Source organism: Podarcis gaigeae (assembly GCF_964106915.1).
Source record: "Podarcis gaigeae genome assembly, chromosome: 6".
Taxonomy (NCBI): Eukaryota; Metazoa; Chordata; class Lepidosauria; order Squamata; family Lacertidae; genus Podarcis; species Podarcis gaigeae.
Window position 1 is genome coordinate 37,350,647 of NC_139682.1, and position 15,628 is coordinate 37,366,274.

The 15,628-nt window shown below is 43.1% G+C and overlaps 1 protein-coding gene across 1 annotated transcript; it reads left to right on the top strand.

Annotated features, from left to right (window-relative positions):
• The first annotated feature begins 449 nt into the window (after positions 1-449).
• Positions 450-8,264, top strand: WDR77 (WD repeat domain 77). Its single transcript, XM_083745442.1, has 10 exons — positions 450-718; positions 1,713-1,898; positions 2,704-2,845; positions 2,930-2,979; positions 4,186-4,256; positions 4,498-4,552; positions 5,264-5,335; positions 5,428-5,536; positions 5,776-5,844; positions 6,892-8,264. The coding sequence occupies exons 1-10, from the start codon at positions 580-582 to the stop codon at positions 7,049-7,051; spliced, it is 1,053 nt and encodes a 350-aa protein (XP_083601568.1). The 5' UTR covers positions 450-579; the 3' UTR covers positions 7,052-8,264.
• The last annotated feature ends 7,364 nt before the right edge of the window (positions 8,265-15,628 follow it).

Consider the following 15,628-nt stretch of genomic DNA (forward strand, 5'->3'; position numbering starts at 1 on the left):
ACACACCGCCTACATTTCAGGATTGCAGTTGAGAGCGTGGCCGAAGACGGCTCTTCGCTGTTTATATCCCGACATTACAGAAAGCGAGAAGGGTTTAAAAGCAAGCGGATTGGTGCGGGACCGTGCTAGTGCAGCTACCGTTAACAGCGCAAAATGGAAGGCGGCCAGGTGTTGAAACAGAGTAGCTTATGGCAACTCTGCGGTGTGGCCCCCTTTAAATGTAGAGATTCAGCGTTCTTAGGAACGTGTGGCGCGCCGTGCTCTCCCTTTGGTACCGCGGAGTTGCTGAAGGTGAATTAAAGGTCAATTCTGGGGTGTTAACTCTTCGCTTTCTAACTCTGTGGGTTTCCCTGGGCGAACCGTTTAGAAAATATCGCGAGAGAAGCAGAGGTGTCCGAGACCCATTCATAACCCGGAAATTGGGGAGGAGGAGAAGAAACAGAAAGAGAGGAGAAACGAAGCTTCGGGCGTTCTCGCGAGACCAGCGGCGCCGAGAGCTGTCGGGGCGGGGGGCGGAACGGGGTGTCCTGGGAGCACGTGGGTTGCGCTCCAAGTTTGTCCGCGCGTGTCTCTGCGGCCATGGAGGGAGCGAAGGCGGCTCCGGCTAAGGCGGCTCCGCCTCAGCCGGCCGACGGAGAAGCCGGGTCCGAGTGGAGCATCCCGGCCAACGCGCCCGCCTGCATGGAGCGGCACCTGGACGGGGCCCAGTACCGGGCAGGTAGGCGCCAGTCGCGAGCTGCCCCCGCCGCGCCGGGGACCCGCGCCCTCCAGGCACCCTGAGCTCGGCGCCCGCCCCGTTGCTGCCGCGTCAGCCGGGGCCCCCACTGGGCGGGAGCCGGGCATCCCTTGTGGGCTCCTTTCCCCGCTCATGGCCCCGCGTGGAGTTCGGGACGCCTCCCCGGTTAAAACCCTTTTGTGCCTAGTCTGCAGTGGACCCAGGGTGGAAAGTGATGCGACTTTGCAAGGCTGCAACATCAAATTTATTTGATTGCAAAGTCTTTCTACAACTGTGTCCCAAAACGCTCACCTACAGTGGGTCACTTCGAAAGTGGAACATTGCTTATGCTCGAGCTGTGAAGCATGGCTCTTTCCTTTATACGTCGATGCGATGTCAGTGTTAGCAGAAGCTACACTTTCTAGGTTGAGAGGAGCATTTCTTTAAGGGGATTGAGCTCTGTTATTGAAAAATCAAGTTCAGGAGCTTAGTACAATGAGCTTTATCTGGATTTCTATCTGTTGCTTTCCCTGTTCACTGATGTTCAGTGACTATTCAGTGCACTCTAGAAGAAACATCACACTACTCCACCATGCCAGATTTGTTCCAGCTGCTGTCCTCAAAAACCCTAGTAGATTCAGTTAGTTTTTTTAAAAAAAGAAATAGGTAAGGCTTTGTTTCAGCTGTTTATTAAGTGACATTTTTGGATGTTGTCAATAGGATTTTTTTCCCTCAAGATGTTTTTCCATAACAGTCTAGATTCTAGGATGGGCTCTGAGCAGAGCTTGATCTTCGGTTGTGTTAGGCCTTGCCTGTTTTTTCTGGTGAATTGTGATTCCTTTGCAAAGGGATTGTGTTATGTAGGAGTTTTGAATAGCAACGAGATCAACTTTGGCATTTAATAATTAATCAGTGGTAGCATTTCTCTTTATGCTAAATTTAGGTGATCCACATACTGCAAATATATCATTGTAGCTTAACTCTGTTTATTTTCCAGATGGTTCTTTGCTCCTGGGAGCTTCCAGTTTGAGTGGACGTTGCTGGGTGGGTTCTATTTGGGTGTTCAAGGACCCATCTAAAGCTCCTAATGAAGGCTTTTGCTCTGCGGGAGTTCAGACTGAAGCAGGAATAGCAGATCTGAAATGGGTTGCTGATAAAGGCATCTTGGTAGCTTCGGATTCAGGTGAGCATCAGGGAAGTGTGTCTCCTGGAACCTCTTAGTGGCTTATAAATTCGCATAAGGATGAAGCTATGCTTCCTTTCTGAAGTGGTTCTCAATGCTAAAGAGAATTTTTAAACCAAAAAGTGACATGTCTCTTTATGACTGCCTTCCAGTTCTTTTGGACTGTAATTCTTATCATGGTAACTTGGTTAGCTGCTTCCAAGAACATTAAAGAACATTCATCTGGAAATCCTGGATTTTCTACAACCACTCTTTTGCAGCAATCAAATAATTTGACATGAGATCTTTGAAGAGACTGAAGCCTGGAACAAGCACTGTCATTGCAGGATAAAAAGTGCATTGCAAATTGCTATAAAATATGTGGGTTGGATCCTAAGGTCTTGTGAGCAGCATTAACTCATGGAACAGCCATTCCTGATGCCTGGTAGTGGAAGAAGAAGAGTCTCTTTTGCTGATTCCCCCCCCCCCCTGCAAATCATCTACTAATGGAATAACATAGGAGGAGCTGGTGGGGGGAAATGGAAAGCAGTCAATATTGCTTCTCTTCTTTTTCCATGAATGGAAGTTTCTGCTTCTTGTGCCTGAAAGGACACTCCTGGATCCAACCCTGTCATTTTAAAGCAGAGTTCCCAGCGTTGGGGCTACTAAAGTAGTTTGGTGGTGGGTGTGATTTTGTTTCTGGTGTAGAAAAAGTCGTCTTTGGTTTACCAATAACGTTAAGTAATGGAGCTCACCACTTATCTACTAAGTATGTAGGGCTTTCATTAGGTATTCTGCTACTGACTTTGATTCCCATTTTGTTTAGGTGCTGTGGAACTTTGGGAACTAGATGAGAATGAAACTCTGATCGTGAACAAATTCTGTAAGTACGAGCACGACGACATTGTGACAACAGTGAGTGTCCTTGCCAACAACACACAGGCCGTCAGCGGCAGCAAAGACTTCAGGTGATCCCTTTATGGTGCTGCTTTTCTGCTTTACTGTAAAAGTATCCATTCTAGTTTTTAACCTGCTCTGGATTTTATGTCTAGTGTGAAAATCTGGGACATCCCTCAACAAACAGTACTCAACACCTATAGAGGTGAGTGCTAAGCTTGATTTATTTCTTTACTTTTATTACTTTATCCTGCCCTTCCTCCCGAGCAGATCTTGTATGTGATCCAACCATTCCCCCAGTTTTATAGCCACGAGGTGTCAGGCTGTATGAGAATGTGGGTAGCCCTGTGGCTGACATAATGAGCTTTATGACTGAGCAGCAGAGAACAATCTGAATCTCTTCAACACCCCCACAACCGCCTTCCACAGTGTTGAAGGAAACACTTTGGCTTGTGTGTGTCTTATCCATGTTGCGTGTTCTCTCCAACATGCTTCAAGAGACCAAATGCAGTGTAGAGCTTCCATGGGTATGTTTTCAAGCTGTTAGTGTCCCAAATTATCACAATACTGCTGAATGCTAGATGAGAGCAAAACAGCAGGAGGGGGGAGGATGTAAGAGACAGGCTTATAATCTTATCTGATTAACAACATAGTCATTGCAAACAATTTCTCAGCAGGTAGTATTTGATTAAAAAAATGGCACGACTTTGCTCCCTCTTGTGTGGGATGATTTGATGCTGTTTAGTCATTGATCTTTGCGGGACCACTTTCCATTCTACAGATAACCGAAGGAGAGTCATTGAATACTACTTAGTTCCTTTGGGTTTTTTAGGGTAAATCAAATTGGCTAAAGAAGTTCATATTCCCAGAGCTTAAATCTTGGGCAGTGTAATTTGGGGAGAAGCAGCAAGGTGATCTCTCTAGAGATTTGTATAATATAGTTATTGCTCTTGCAGGAACACAAACCCACACCTAAATTAACCCAGTGATTCCAGCAGAATATATCTAAGAGTTTCACAGTAAAATTTGCAACAGCAACTAAGCAGCCAGAACCCCATTTTTTGGAACTGGCTTTGCACTTGAGTGCTACACACTAGCACTTTTCATGCAGTCTATTATTCCAAGTTAGCCTTCTAACCTCCTGAAGGCCTCTTGAGATGTTACTTTGGGAGCCACGTAATGCTAATTGTGACTCTTTGGTTCACACACTAGCCATTAGTTCTGTCTTATTTCCGCCCCCCTTCAAGCAAAGTTGTCAATTTTAACATGCTGCCTGTGGGCGAATGGCTCCTTCTGTTCTATTCATGTGCAGTAATGCCTTCTTCTCACAATGCATCCAGCCTTGAATCACCACCTAGACAATCCCATATTAATGTAGTATATCGTGTGCTTTTTGTTTAATTTTGGCCAGCTCATTCCAGTCCAGTGACATGTGTGGCCTCCTGCCCTGGAAAAGACACCGTCTTCCTGTCCTGTGCAGAGGTAAAACCAACTTTTGTTCTAGAACTTTGTAGATTCAAATTTAGCCTACAGGTGAAATGATTTGGATATCTTTGATATTGTCAATATGAGCACAAAGCTAATGGAATTACACAGTATTGAGAGAGAGAGATGCCTGACAAAACTGAAAAAGTTCCTTTTTAGGGTGGGAACGGTGGTCCATACTTGCCCGCTATAATGATAATTCTGCTTTTAAGGCTTATTTTATCTCATTCTTTTTTAGGATGGCAGGATTTTACTCTGGGATACCAGATCACCAAAACCAGCAACTCGGATTGGTATGTTTTGGGGCGTTAGATTATGTCTGCATTTCCTGTGGTTTAAGAATAATACTTTATTCAGAGTTCTTATTGCCCAGAAGAAAGTTAAGTGTGAATTAAGGAATATTCTAATAATAATAATTTTATTGAGTGGCATTCAACTAAGCTTTCCTCAGAATAGACCTACTTAAATTTTTTAAAAACTTGATTTGGTGAGATCCATTAATTTCTGAGGAATGTTCTGAGAGTTTGCACACTCCTTTCACAGTTCCCTATATCCCCAGTTTACACTAACTATAGTTAGGACTAAGTTGTATTCAGTGTAGCACTAAGCAAATGGTTTAATCACTGCAAAGATTTCTTCTAGTTCTTTGGAATGGTTCCCCTCTCCCTCTGCATGCCCCCTAAGTCTGTTCTGGGATCCCCCCCCCCAACTCTGAGCAGATTTGGGGATGATGCAGTTGTGGAAGTCTCATTGTGCTTGTGGTACTTTTTATGCAAGCAGAATTATATGGTTGAATACTGCCAGAGCTCAATATCGAATGGTTTGCAGACATGCTTCTATTACAGAATTCCATAAATATTGAGCTGTCTGAAATTGGTGGGAATAGCAGTTTCTGTTTTTCCTTTCTATCCCCATCCTTTTAAGTCCAACCCTACAGTCTGTCAGCTATTTTAGAGAACTTTGAGACTGACCAGAATTTCCCTTTTTTTTACTTCCCCATGTAGCCTGCAGTGCCTTTAGTAACCTCCCTACCTCCCTGGTGTGGCATCCACATCGAACGGACACTTTTGTATTGGGTAAGGAGTATTTATCAATGCTGGTTTTTCAGACAGGGCAAGAAAATGTTTGTGTCTCTCAAATAATGCTGCTCTCCGTTACTGTTTTGAAGGTGATGACAGTGGGACTGTTGTCCTTGTGGACACAAAGAACACAGACTCTGCCCTAAGCTCACCTGTGCACTCCCGAAGCGTCACCGGATTTGCTTTTTCTGCACATAGGTATGATCTGCAATATCAGTTTCTAAATACATGCATTGGTTTCCTGGCCAGAGGCAGGGAACTGAATAGACATTATTGTTTCTTGATTGGCAGCTCTGTAAATTCCTGAAATGCTTGTTCACATCTGCAGGACTTAGGGAAAGGTCAAATTTTCCTAGTGAATGCATTTTTATTCTGCTTGGCATATTGGAGCTAAAAAAAATAAATGTGTAAACATAAACTTTTCATTTCTCCTCTAGCTCACCCCTGTTGGCTTCCATCAGTGAAGACTGCTCAGTAGTTGTTCTTGACTCGAGCTTCTCAGAAGTGTGAGTACAAGACCGTCCCATCGACCCCTGCCCTGCTCTCCTCTCAGTATCCTCCTCCTGGGCTCAGTTACATTTTCAATAAACTGGCCACAATCCTGCGAAATACCTGGTGTGGCAGCTGCATGCACTTGGACAAATCCAAAACGGCAGCATAAATGAATTCCTGCATCCGTTTGGTCCATTACAAATGTACAACTAGCAATATGTCTGAAGTCATTGGTCAGTGCCAAAGGCCACCAAAGCTGTCATCGCTGGCTAAGGAGAAGGGATGGTATGGGCATGTAAACCAGGCCCAACCCCCATCCCTACTTACCCTGTGGAGGTAGTTGCTTGGAAGGTGGCTGAGGAGTTGAAGTGAAATGAGGGCTTCCTCATCCTTTTGGTCTTGTCCCCCAGGTCAGCAGTGTCAGACAAAGAAGGGGAGTAGGGATTGGGTTTACTGAGCTTGGTACATCTTTGCTTAGCAGAGACAGACTAAATTGAGGCAAAAGGGTGAGGCAGTAACACTACCCATCTTGCTACCTTGCAAATTGTCTTCCACCATGGGTGTTGGGGACTATGTTCAGTACCTACTCTGCTGTCCGTGTACATTGGCTTTCCTCTCTTATCAGCCACACTGTAGCCAGGAAGAGATGGAAACCAGGAATTGGCGCTTACAGAGCATTGTTTCTTGCACCTACAGCCTGGAGATAATGATGTTCCAGCTTGACTAGGGAACTAAAGATGATGCTGGACTCCCAACTCCCATCATTCCTGATTGTGGGCTGTGCTAGCTTGGGACTGATGGAAGGTGAAGTCCAACAACATCTGGAGGGTCACAGATTCCTCATCCCAATCCTGCTGTTAGAGAAGTTTTTGTGTTTATTTTTATTTTTTGTAAGCCATTAGAATCTGCAATCTCATTTTGCATTAGCATTTGAGTCCAATTATTTTCTATTTCTACTAAATTGCAAGAAACAATGCCAGCTCGGGGAGGTTTGTTCATTATTTGGAGCTGTAGTGATATGTGTCTGGGGTAGCAGCACTAATGTTTTATATCTTTTCCAGTTTTAGAAACCGGTCCCATCGAGACTTTGTGAAAGGCTTATCGTGGTCACCATTAAACAAAGTCTCACTGACGACGGTTGGATGGGACCATCAGGTTCTACATCATACAGTCCCGACGCAGAATAACCATCCTCCTGGAAAAAACAACATAACTTCATAGATCTGTGTGTTCCATTTGGGGTCATTCTCCCTGGAATAGCATCTTTTTTGCTTTCGGTTTTTTGTTTTTGTTTTGGTCGCGTCCTGGGGATGAATATGGCCTTTGCAGCGATGAAGAAAAGTCCTGTAGCAATTTCATGTTAGGTGAGCACTAGCTCATTTCAACCACTGTTGCAGCCAATGAGATTCTTTGAGCATCAGAAGTCTGATTGATGGTGACAGCGCAGTACAAAATCATAGAGAATTGGGTTCATTTTGTTTTAGTTCTATTTTTTTAGAACCTCCAAAGTTGTAGAGAAGTGTGTGTGTGTAGCCCTTTTTTGAATGGGGAATTAATACAATCTTGCAGGAATTTCTAGGCTTTTTGGGGGGCAGCCTTGCATTACGGTTTTAATTATGACTTTGAGAGACTGTGAGGTAATCCTGCCAAAAGTGGTCTAAATTGTCCCATCTTGAGGATGCAGTGTATTGTGATATGGAATCTCATCTGGGATAAAGTTATGTAGATATAGACATGAAAGCATGCCATACGTGTAGCCAGGCAGTGTGTGAGATTGAACTCATGAGCCCCATCAGTGGAGAGTTTGAACTAAGGCTTAGTTTTTAGGTTGTGTCCTTGGAAGCGGGGACAACAAAGCATTCTTGTAGAACATTGGTTTTGAACTGAGCTTTGAACTGAGAATTGTGTGCAAGATTGGGATGGGGTGGATATCACACCGCTCTGCAGCTCTTGAAGCCTGCAGAACTACTTAATCCCAGCTCTCAGGTTACATTATGTAGAGCAAAGCAGATAAGCTGATAGGAAGCCATTTTCCCCCCTCAGAATTAGAAACTGACAACGTTGGTGTTTGCAAATCTATGTAGTTGTTATGTGAAATCCCAACTGTTGTTGTGCGTCTACAGCCAGTGTCCAAGCAGGAAGGCTTATCTGTTGTACATTTTGTTTTGTTTAATGTATTCACACCCATGTCCCATGGTGGAGTAGAAGATGTAAGGTGTGCATGCTGATGTGACACATCATGGTTTTGTAATGGGAGAACTGCTGGAGGGCATCCCCTTGTCTTCCGTGATTTTCTGGAGCAAAGGAAGACAAACTGCTTATTTGATGTCGGCAGCAAGCACTACTCCAGGACTATTGTGACAGGAAATGGATAGAGATGATCGCACGCAAAAGGGAAGGCAGTTTTTGAAATAAATCCCTTTTCATTTTTAAATGAGCCGATTTTCTGTTTTATTTGACAGTGTCCTCATTATGCCTCTTATTTCAAATCCTCTTCTAAATGGAACTTTGCACTCTTTGCAGTGATATTTCAAGATCTCAAGTGCTCACTTTAAGGTTAAGGGTCCAGTCATGACCAACTCTGGGGTTGCGGCGCTCATCTCGCTTTATTGGCCGAGGGAGCCGGCGTACAGCTTCCGGGTCATGTGGCCAGCATGACTAAGCCGCTTCTGGCGAACCAGAGCGGCGCATGGAAATGCCGTTTACCTTCCCGCCAGAGCGGTACCTATTTATCTACTTGCATTTTGATGTGCTTTTGAACTGCTAGGTTGGCAGGAGCAGGGACCAAGCAATGGGAGCTCACCCCGTCACGGGGATTCGAACTGCCGACCTTCTGATCAGCAAACCCTAGGCTCTGTGGTTTAACCCACAGCGCCACCCGCACCCCTCAAGTGTTCACTTATGTGGCCATAAAACTTCAGATCCTGTTTTTGCGCAATTGTAAAGCTTTCCTCCCTAAAAACATCACTGAACTCAAATGATTAAATATTAAGTGGCTTCAGATGCACACTTAGTTGCAATTCATCCAGAGTGACTTGGAGGGGAAATGATTCCTTTTCATTTCAGTGGCCTCTTGACCTGGACCATTGCTCAGCCATTGCTTTCTTAGGTAACCCTGAAGTTGCCTGTTGGCTAGAAGGCATGCATAGTAATCTTGTGTCCTGTTCCTCAGCTCCCCATAACCCTACAGTAGCACCTTGTCACGCAGGATGACTGGACTTGAGTCTCAAAGCACAGCTTTAAAAACCCCACCCACAAGGTCAAGCAAGTATATGCTTAAGCTGTTGTATGCATTCACAAGATGTACTATTTCCTGTGAATTATGGTCAACATAAAGGCCACATGTCAACATAAAGACCATGAATTGCCCCACAGTGTCTTCTGAATGTGCCTGGGCTCTTCTGGCCTCCCTCATGTTCTAAACGGAAGCTTATATGGTATTTTCTTGCAAAAGAAAAATACATTTTCCAGATATTCTGGAGGAAAAACCTGTGAGAAAACAATTTTACCTTTTTTTAAAAAAAATTACAAACCTTATTAAGTCTGAGAGGAGCACTAAACCAAACATTTTGTAATTTCAGGTTAACACTTGTCCTAAATTTCTCTCACCACGCTCTTTCCATTTTAATTCTGGGGCAGTTTCAGACATTGACTGGCCATGACTGCAGTCTGTTGAGCTGTGTTTCTCCTCTAAGCCACTTTTTAAGGAAATAAACAGCAGGTCCTCAATCCATATTGTCCTCTCACCAGGGCCAATTCAGGGGGTGGGGCAGGATACCCACTTGGTCCAGGCGCTGAATCTCAAAGTGGGTCTCAAATTTAGACATTTGTTAATTTGGGAGACACGATTCACAAGCTTTTTTTATGCCTATCAGGCCAAAATGTGACGCACCTTCTCGGCTAGAAAAGCATTAGCTGAATGTGCCCTGCTCTGCTTTTGGTGCCTTATGTTGTGTTCAGGTGTTGTAATGTTTTATTCTTATTATGGTTAGAGGCTTCAAAAGCTGGAAATGACCTGGGCTTCTATCAACCTCAGGGCCTATGTCCATGTGGAGTGGGTAGTTTTCAGCAAGAAATTAGGGCAGGCCTGCGACCTACACAAACTGCAGTGTGAGTAATGAGTCACTGGTAGGTGGTGCACATGTTCCACTTGTGTTTCATCACAATTTTCCCTTTAAAAAATGGGGAGGAATAAAGGTATTGCAAATGTGAGCCTCCACATATATTACCGATGTCACTTCAGTGTGGCGGAGGGGTTGTATCGAATCCTGCACCTCAAAACAGCACTGCCACACCCTGCTGTTCCTGCCTAGTATCTGAACTCTGCCTTAATAGCTTTGTACATTTTTCTATACTGGGTTTTTCTCTGTACCACAAGGTGGCAGCTGTTGCTTATTTCTTAGTCTAAAATGGTCAAAGGTTTCCCTTGCTGAATGTGAGATTCCCATGTAAGTATAACCTGAAAAGTTTGGTGAGGAAAATTATATTGATGTGTGACTTTATCTCACATTGTCTCTTCCATTCTGATGAATCCTGCTAAAGAAACTGCAACTGGTGCCTGAAAGACTGCTAGATCTGAGGAAGCCGACTCATCTACAAACACTTAGACCACAATAAACCTGTTAGTCTTTAGGGCAGGGGAAGCCAACCTAATGCCTTCCAGAAATTGTTGGACTACAACTCCCATTAGTCTCAGCCAGCTTGACCTCTGGTCAGGGATGGTGAGAGCTGTAGCCCAAAATACCTGGAGGGTACCAGGTGGGCTGCCCATCCTTTATAGTGTCACCAGATTCTTTGTTGGGTTTGCTGTATGAGCTAGTTGATAGAATTAGCTTGAACGGTAACGTTGCCGCTTTCTGAAAGTGTGGAAAATTACACAGCAAAGATCAGTCCTTTGTAGAAAAGGTTTAACCTTTCAGCTGCATCCTTATCTTTTGAACTGCAGGTTAGTAGTCTAATTGGGTAGTTTATGACCTGCCCAGCTGCTCACTTGCCTTTTGGCAAGATTGTCAGATGGACCTACAATGTGTGGGGCTTCCCTTAAGTTTGATCTGGAAGCTGCACTTAGTGCAGAATGGACCAAGACCTTGTCACCATATAACATCTGTGAGCAGAAAACTGCTCTGATTTGCTACCAGGCCAAGCTCAAAAAGTGTTACTGTTGCTATATATAGCCCTTAACAGCTTGGGACCAGTCTGCTTGCAATATAACCTTGCCCTGCATTTGCCCAGTCAGTCACTTCAGTCTGCGAAACTTACACCCCATAATAATCATTCTGCATTTGTAAGAAATCGGTATTTTAATGTGGATCTCCCTGCCTATGACCCTGGGCAGGGGCCTTTTTTGTACTTTTCAGCACCTGCTAAGCACATTCTTGTTTAGACAAACTTACCTACATATGCAAAATGTTGGCATGTGTTTTAATTTATTTTTGGTCTATAGCTGATTTTTTTAATTTTTAAAAAACCTTTTAAATAGTTGCTTTTAATTGTTTTTACTAATAATTTTTTCAGTAATTATTTCAGCAGTTAGGAATACGCTCCCTGGCTGTGCGCAGAAGAAGGGAAATGTTGATTTCAAAGATTTTTAAATAGACAGTTTTCAGCAGAGCGTGGAATCCAATAGTGTTCTGGGCACAAGGCTTCAGATGAGAGTCAGGTTTGGGTCTCTGCTTAGTATTCCAAAAGTTGCTTCCCAAACAACTCTGCTTCTTTTCTTTGCTAACTTCCTGGGATCTTATGGTGCTTTTGCCGCCATTTTAAAATGACATGAACACACTTGTACACTTAAGATGCCCATTATACAAAATCAAGGATGGTTGTGTTTTTTTAAGTTTCAGAGAGTTTTGCTTTGTGCCTCTGAGAGGATTAATGCAAGTACTCGCCATTTCAAAAGACTCTCCTGTTAGGGCTTGCTGAAAGTATGGGCAGCTTTGAAGACATGTGTTTTCTATTTATAGCTGGAGTCTTCGTAAGCAGCAGAACAAGCTTTTCTGCTCATGTTGCCCCATCAGATGTGCATCTCTACTTAAGGTGACTCATTTGGTCTTGATATTAAACACAACAGCAAAGGAGGTGGAGGCTGAATTAATATGGATCATCTACCTAGAAGCCAAAAACCTATCCCCAGTTGCCTACAAAAGCAGATTTTGTGTACACTACCAGAATGAGATGGTATCTAAAGCAGTGATAGGAAGCATTAATTTGTGGGCCTAATTAGGCCTGTTCAGGGTAAACTGCAGGAAAAGTTTGAGTCGTTTGCAAAAGAAGGCAGCTGAAATTAATCATCTTTTGAACCTCATGGCTTTTTTTGTTCAACCTGCATGGCAACAAACTTGGCATGGCAGTAGTATGCCTCTGAACACGAGCTACTGGGGAGCAGTAGTAGGGAGAGTGCTGTGCTCTTGTCCTCATCTATTCGCAAGGTTCCCAAAGGCATCTAATTGGCCAGTGTGAGAACAGGATGCTGGGCTAGATTGGCCTGATCCAGCACAGCTCATAGACCAGGCTGCTTAAAATATGAGAGAGTTTTATGTGCCCCTCCCCTTCCCAGTTTATGATTCTTCTCCCACAAGCATGTCTACACAGCTGCAAGGATTATAGCTTTACTTTTTAAAAAAACTGAAAGCAATACTTCAAGGCTATACGTACATTTCATGTACTGTACTTGCACTGCATGATGTGGAGATTTTTGGCTGCTCTCTGGAATGAAAACGAGGAGGGCTGCAGGCTAGAGCTGTAAGCCAAATTCTTTGAAGCAAAGCTTATGCACACAAAGTCTGAGTCCAATAAGCTCTGGCAAAAAAACCATTGACAAAAGCCACCTTATTCCATGCATATATTTAAAAAAAAAAAAACCTACAAGGTTATGTTGCATTTTCTTCTAATCCAAAGGCTTGGTAATGTTGTAGCATACAAAGAAGTACCTGCAGTGAAACAATGGATATAGTTTTGCTGAATTTGGTTTAAAACATTGCTTTGGTTTTGGGTGTTCCAATTGAAGACAACCTTTTATTATTATTTATTAGTTGAACAGTTACTGTACAATCCTATGGTAGGGTGTGGTGGTGACCAACGGCAGTAGCGCCTGTCCAAGCAGGGTTGGAAATGAGGTTTGAGGAGCGCTCCTGCAATCTTCCCTCTTTCTTTATCAGTGTCCCTGCCCAAGGAAAGTATTTTCCTTCCCATTTGAAACAATCTCCTGTGCTGGCTTAAATTTGTTATGTATTTAGGGGGGCTGTTAGGCACCCAGGAAGGAGTTGGATCCTTTGGGAGCCAATATTTTATCCTAGTCACTCCGAGACCAGATGTGCCAGCTTGCGAGGGTGATTTGGGGGAGTTGAAGTCATACGTGCAATGCCAGGACATCAAGAGGAGCCGGGGGTGGAGCTGAATGCAGCGGCAAACCATCCCCAGTGCATCGTTTTTTTGGCTGTACCGAAAAGGGCCATGACCACAAAAAATTCCACAGCAATGGAGCCAGGGGCATCTGACATCAGCTTCTGGAAGAAATCCAATTTCTCCTTTGGCTCCAGGGATATTCTCCCCAGGGCTTGACTTTTAAAATTAAACTTTGGAGTTCAACTTTTTATTTCAATTTGTTGCCTCACAGGATGAAAGAAAACCAATAATTTCAAAATCATCTCTTGTCAATGGGACTTTTGTCAGAGCAGACATTTTACGCAACTGCAGTCAAAATTACTTTTGTTCTTCCACAAATGAAGCTTCCAATATTTCTCATATGGCAGGTACTGCAAACCAGAAGCCCTTCGCAGGCTTTGTCAATAATTTACAAGTGGTAAGTTACTGATTCCTTTGGTGTTCATTAATGTTTAAAAATATAATATATTCTTTGCTACAGCAGTTACATTGGGTACCAATCTTTGGCAGTACTACTTAAATGTTTAATATATGGATATGTGGATTAGAATCCTATGCTGTCTTATCTAAGAGGAAGACCTTCTGAAAACGGGGTTTACTGATGACATGTGCTGTTAACAATAGGATGCCATGAAACGGTCAGGCTTTGATCCTGAGTTCTGTGGTTCATAGAACACCGACACAATTTGAAGCAGGGGCGGCAAAATATTCAGTGTTGGGAGTATTAATTTTGCATTGGTATTGCTCACAATTTCTGTGCAAAGCTCTTCAATGAACTATATGTATCATGCTGTGCTCTTTTCACACTATCACACAAGAAGCATGCATAATGATGTGCAGAATCATGCACCTTCATGGATTAATGCGTCCAACATAGATGTGACGGCTGCCAGTATTACAGCTTGTTTAGTACTCTGCATTGTTGTTCATGCCCAACTCACTGTGGATTATAGCCACTAACAGTAATATTTGCATTCTCATTTACTCAGAGCAGAAAAGTAGTTTGGAATTTATTGCATTTTTATCGAATATTATCACTATCGAAAAAAGAAAGCCAGTTATTTTTGATTGTTCATAGAATATATGGCAAATAAACACACTATGTCTTTTACAAGTACACACACTTATTGTAAAATTGTTTTTTAAGTGACTATAGTTGAGAATCATTCTTAATTTTAAGGCATTAGAATATTGCGTGAAATTTACATATACATATTTCCACACATGTACACACATTATCTGGAAAAGTGTATGGATGCAATTCCATATACACTTCCCTGGGAGCAAGCCCCACTGAACTTGCACAAGACTTACTTCTGAGTAAACATGTATAGGATTGCACTGTTAGTGAACTAGAGAGGAGATGCTGCATATGGAGAAAAATTAAAATGTGCATTCAATATGCTTGTCTAGGGTTGCCATATTCCAAACAGTGAAATTCCGGAAAGAAAAGTTGTTGAGCTCTTTTTGGCAAAGTTGTTGAATTTGGGTTTCTTTTGGAGGGGGGGTTTCCTGGACGTTTACCCGATTTCCGCATGGACAGCTGCCAACTGCAGTATTCCGGATATGTCTGGGAAATTCCAGAGGGATGGCAACCCTATGCTTGTCTCAAAGTGCTTTATTTTTCCACAATACAATTTATTCTCTACATGTTTTCGATCTATTTTACAGTTCTTTACATTGCCTTATGATGGCAAACTACTACACAAGCTTGTTTCAGTTTTATAACATTTAAAAATATGGTGATCTTTTACAAGTATTGGCAATCTGAAATGAATTGAAAAATCCTCGATAAGGGCTGAGAATACAAGTCGCTTGTTCCCCTATCTCATACAGATATTTGCTTAGCAGCAACTAATTTAGAACATTGCATGTCTGGAAAAGGCAGCCTCCAAATCAATAATACAGGCAAACCATGCATGCAAGTATAAGGCATTGAGACTGTTTCATGTTACATTTCCCCAACACTGCTGTACATTGTGCGGGGGGGGGGCTATAATGTTTGGAAGACACTCGAGGGACTTGTGTGCATAATGGAGAGAGTTTTGCAGCTTCTAAACATAATGGTTCAGGTCTTGAAATAAGTTAACTTAAGGAAGCTCATGGAAATAAAGTTTCCCATCCCTTCCTTCCTACCCACAACTCATCTGCTGGGAGGAGCGCAGGGAGAAAAAATACCATGGGGCTTCTGCAGCAGCACAACCAGATGTCTTCATCTGCCCCAGCTGCAACAAAACATGTCTCCCCTGCATTGGTTTCTACAGCCACAGTGGGTGCTGTGACTCTCTAACAGTTTGACTTCGTTCCCAAAGGAGCACTCTTCTATTGTCTCCAGAGACAGACGGATGTCATCAACAACAACAAAATAAATTGACCTGAGCCGAGACTAAATGAGACATGGCTTTATAGGAAAGAGTG

What these genes read in the sequence shown, in the direction of transcription:
- WDR77 (XM_083745442.1), top strand. Translation starts at nt 580, where the DNA reads ATGGAGGGAGCGAAGGCGGCTCCGGCTAAGGCGGCTCCGCCTCAGCCG. An exon ending in TCTTCCTGTCCTGTGCAGAG is followed by an intron (nt 4,257 to 4,497) that starts GTAAAACCAACT and finishes ATTCTTTTTTAG; the next exon opens with GATGGCAGGATTTTACTCTG. An exon ending in AACGGACACTTTTGTATTGG is followed by an intron (nt 5,336 to 5,427) that starts GTAAGGAGTATT and finishes ACTGTTTTGAAG; the next exon opens with GTGATGACAGTGGGACTGTT.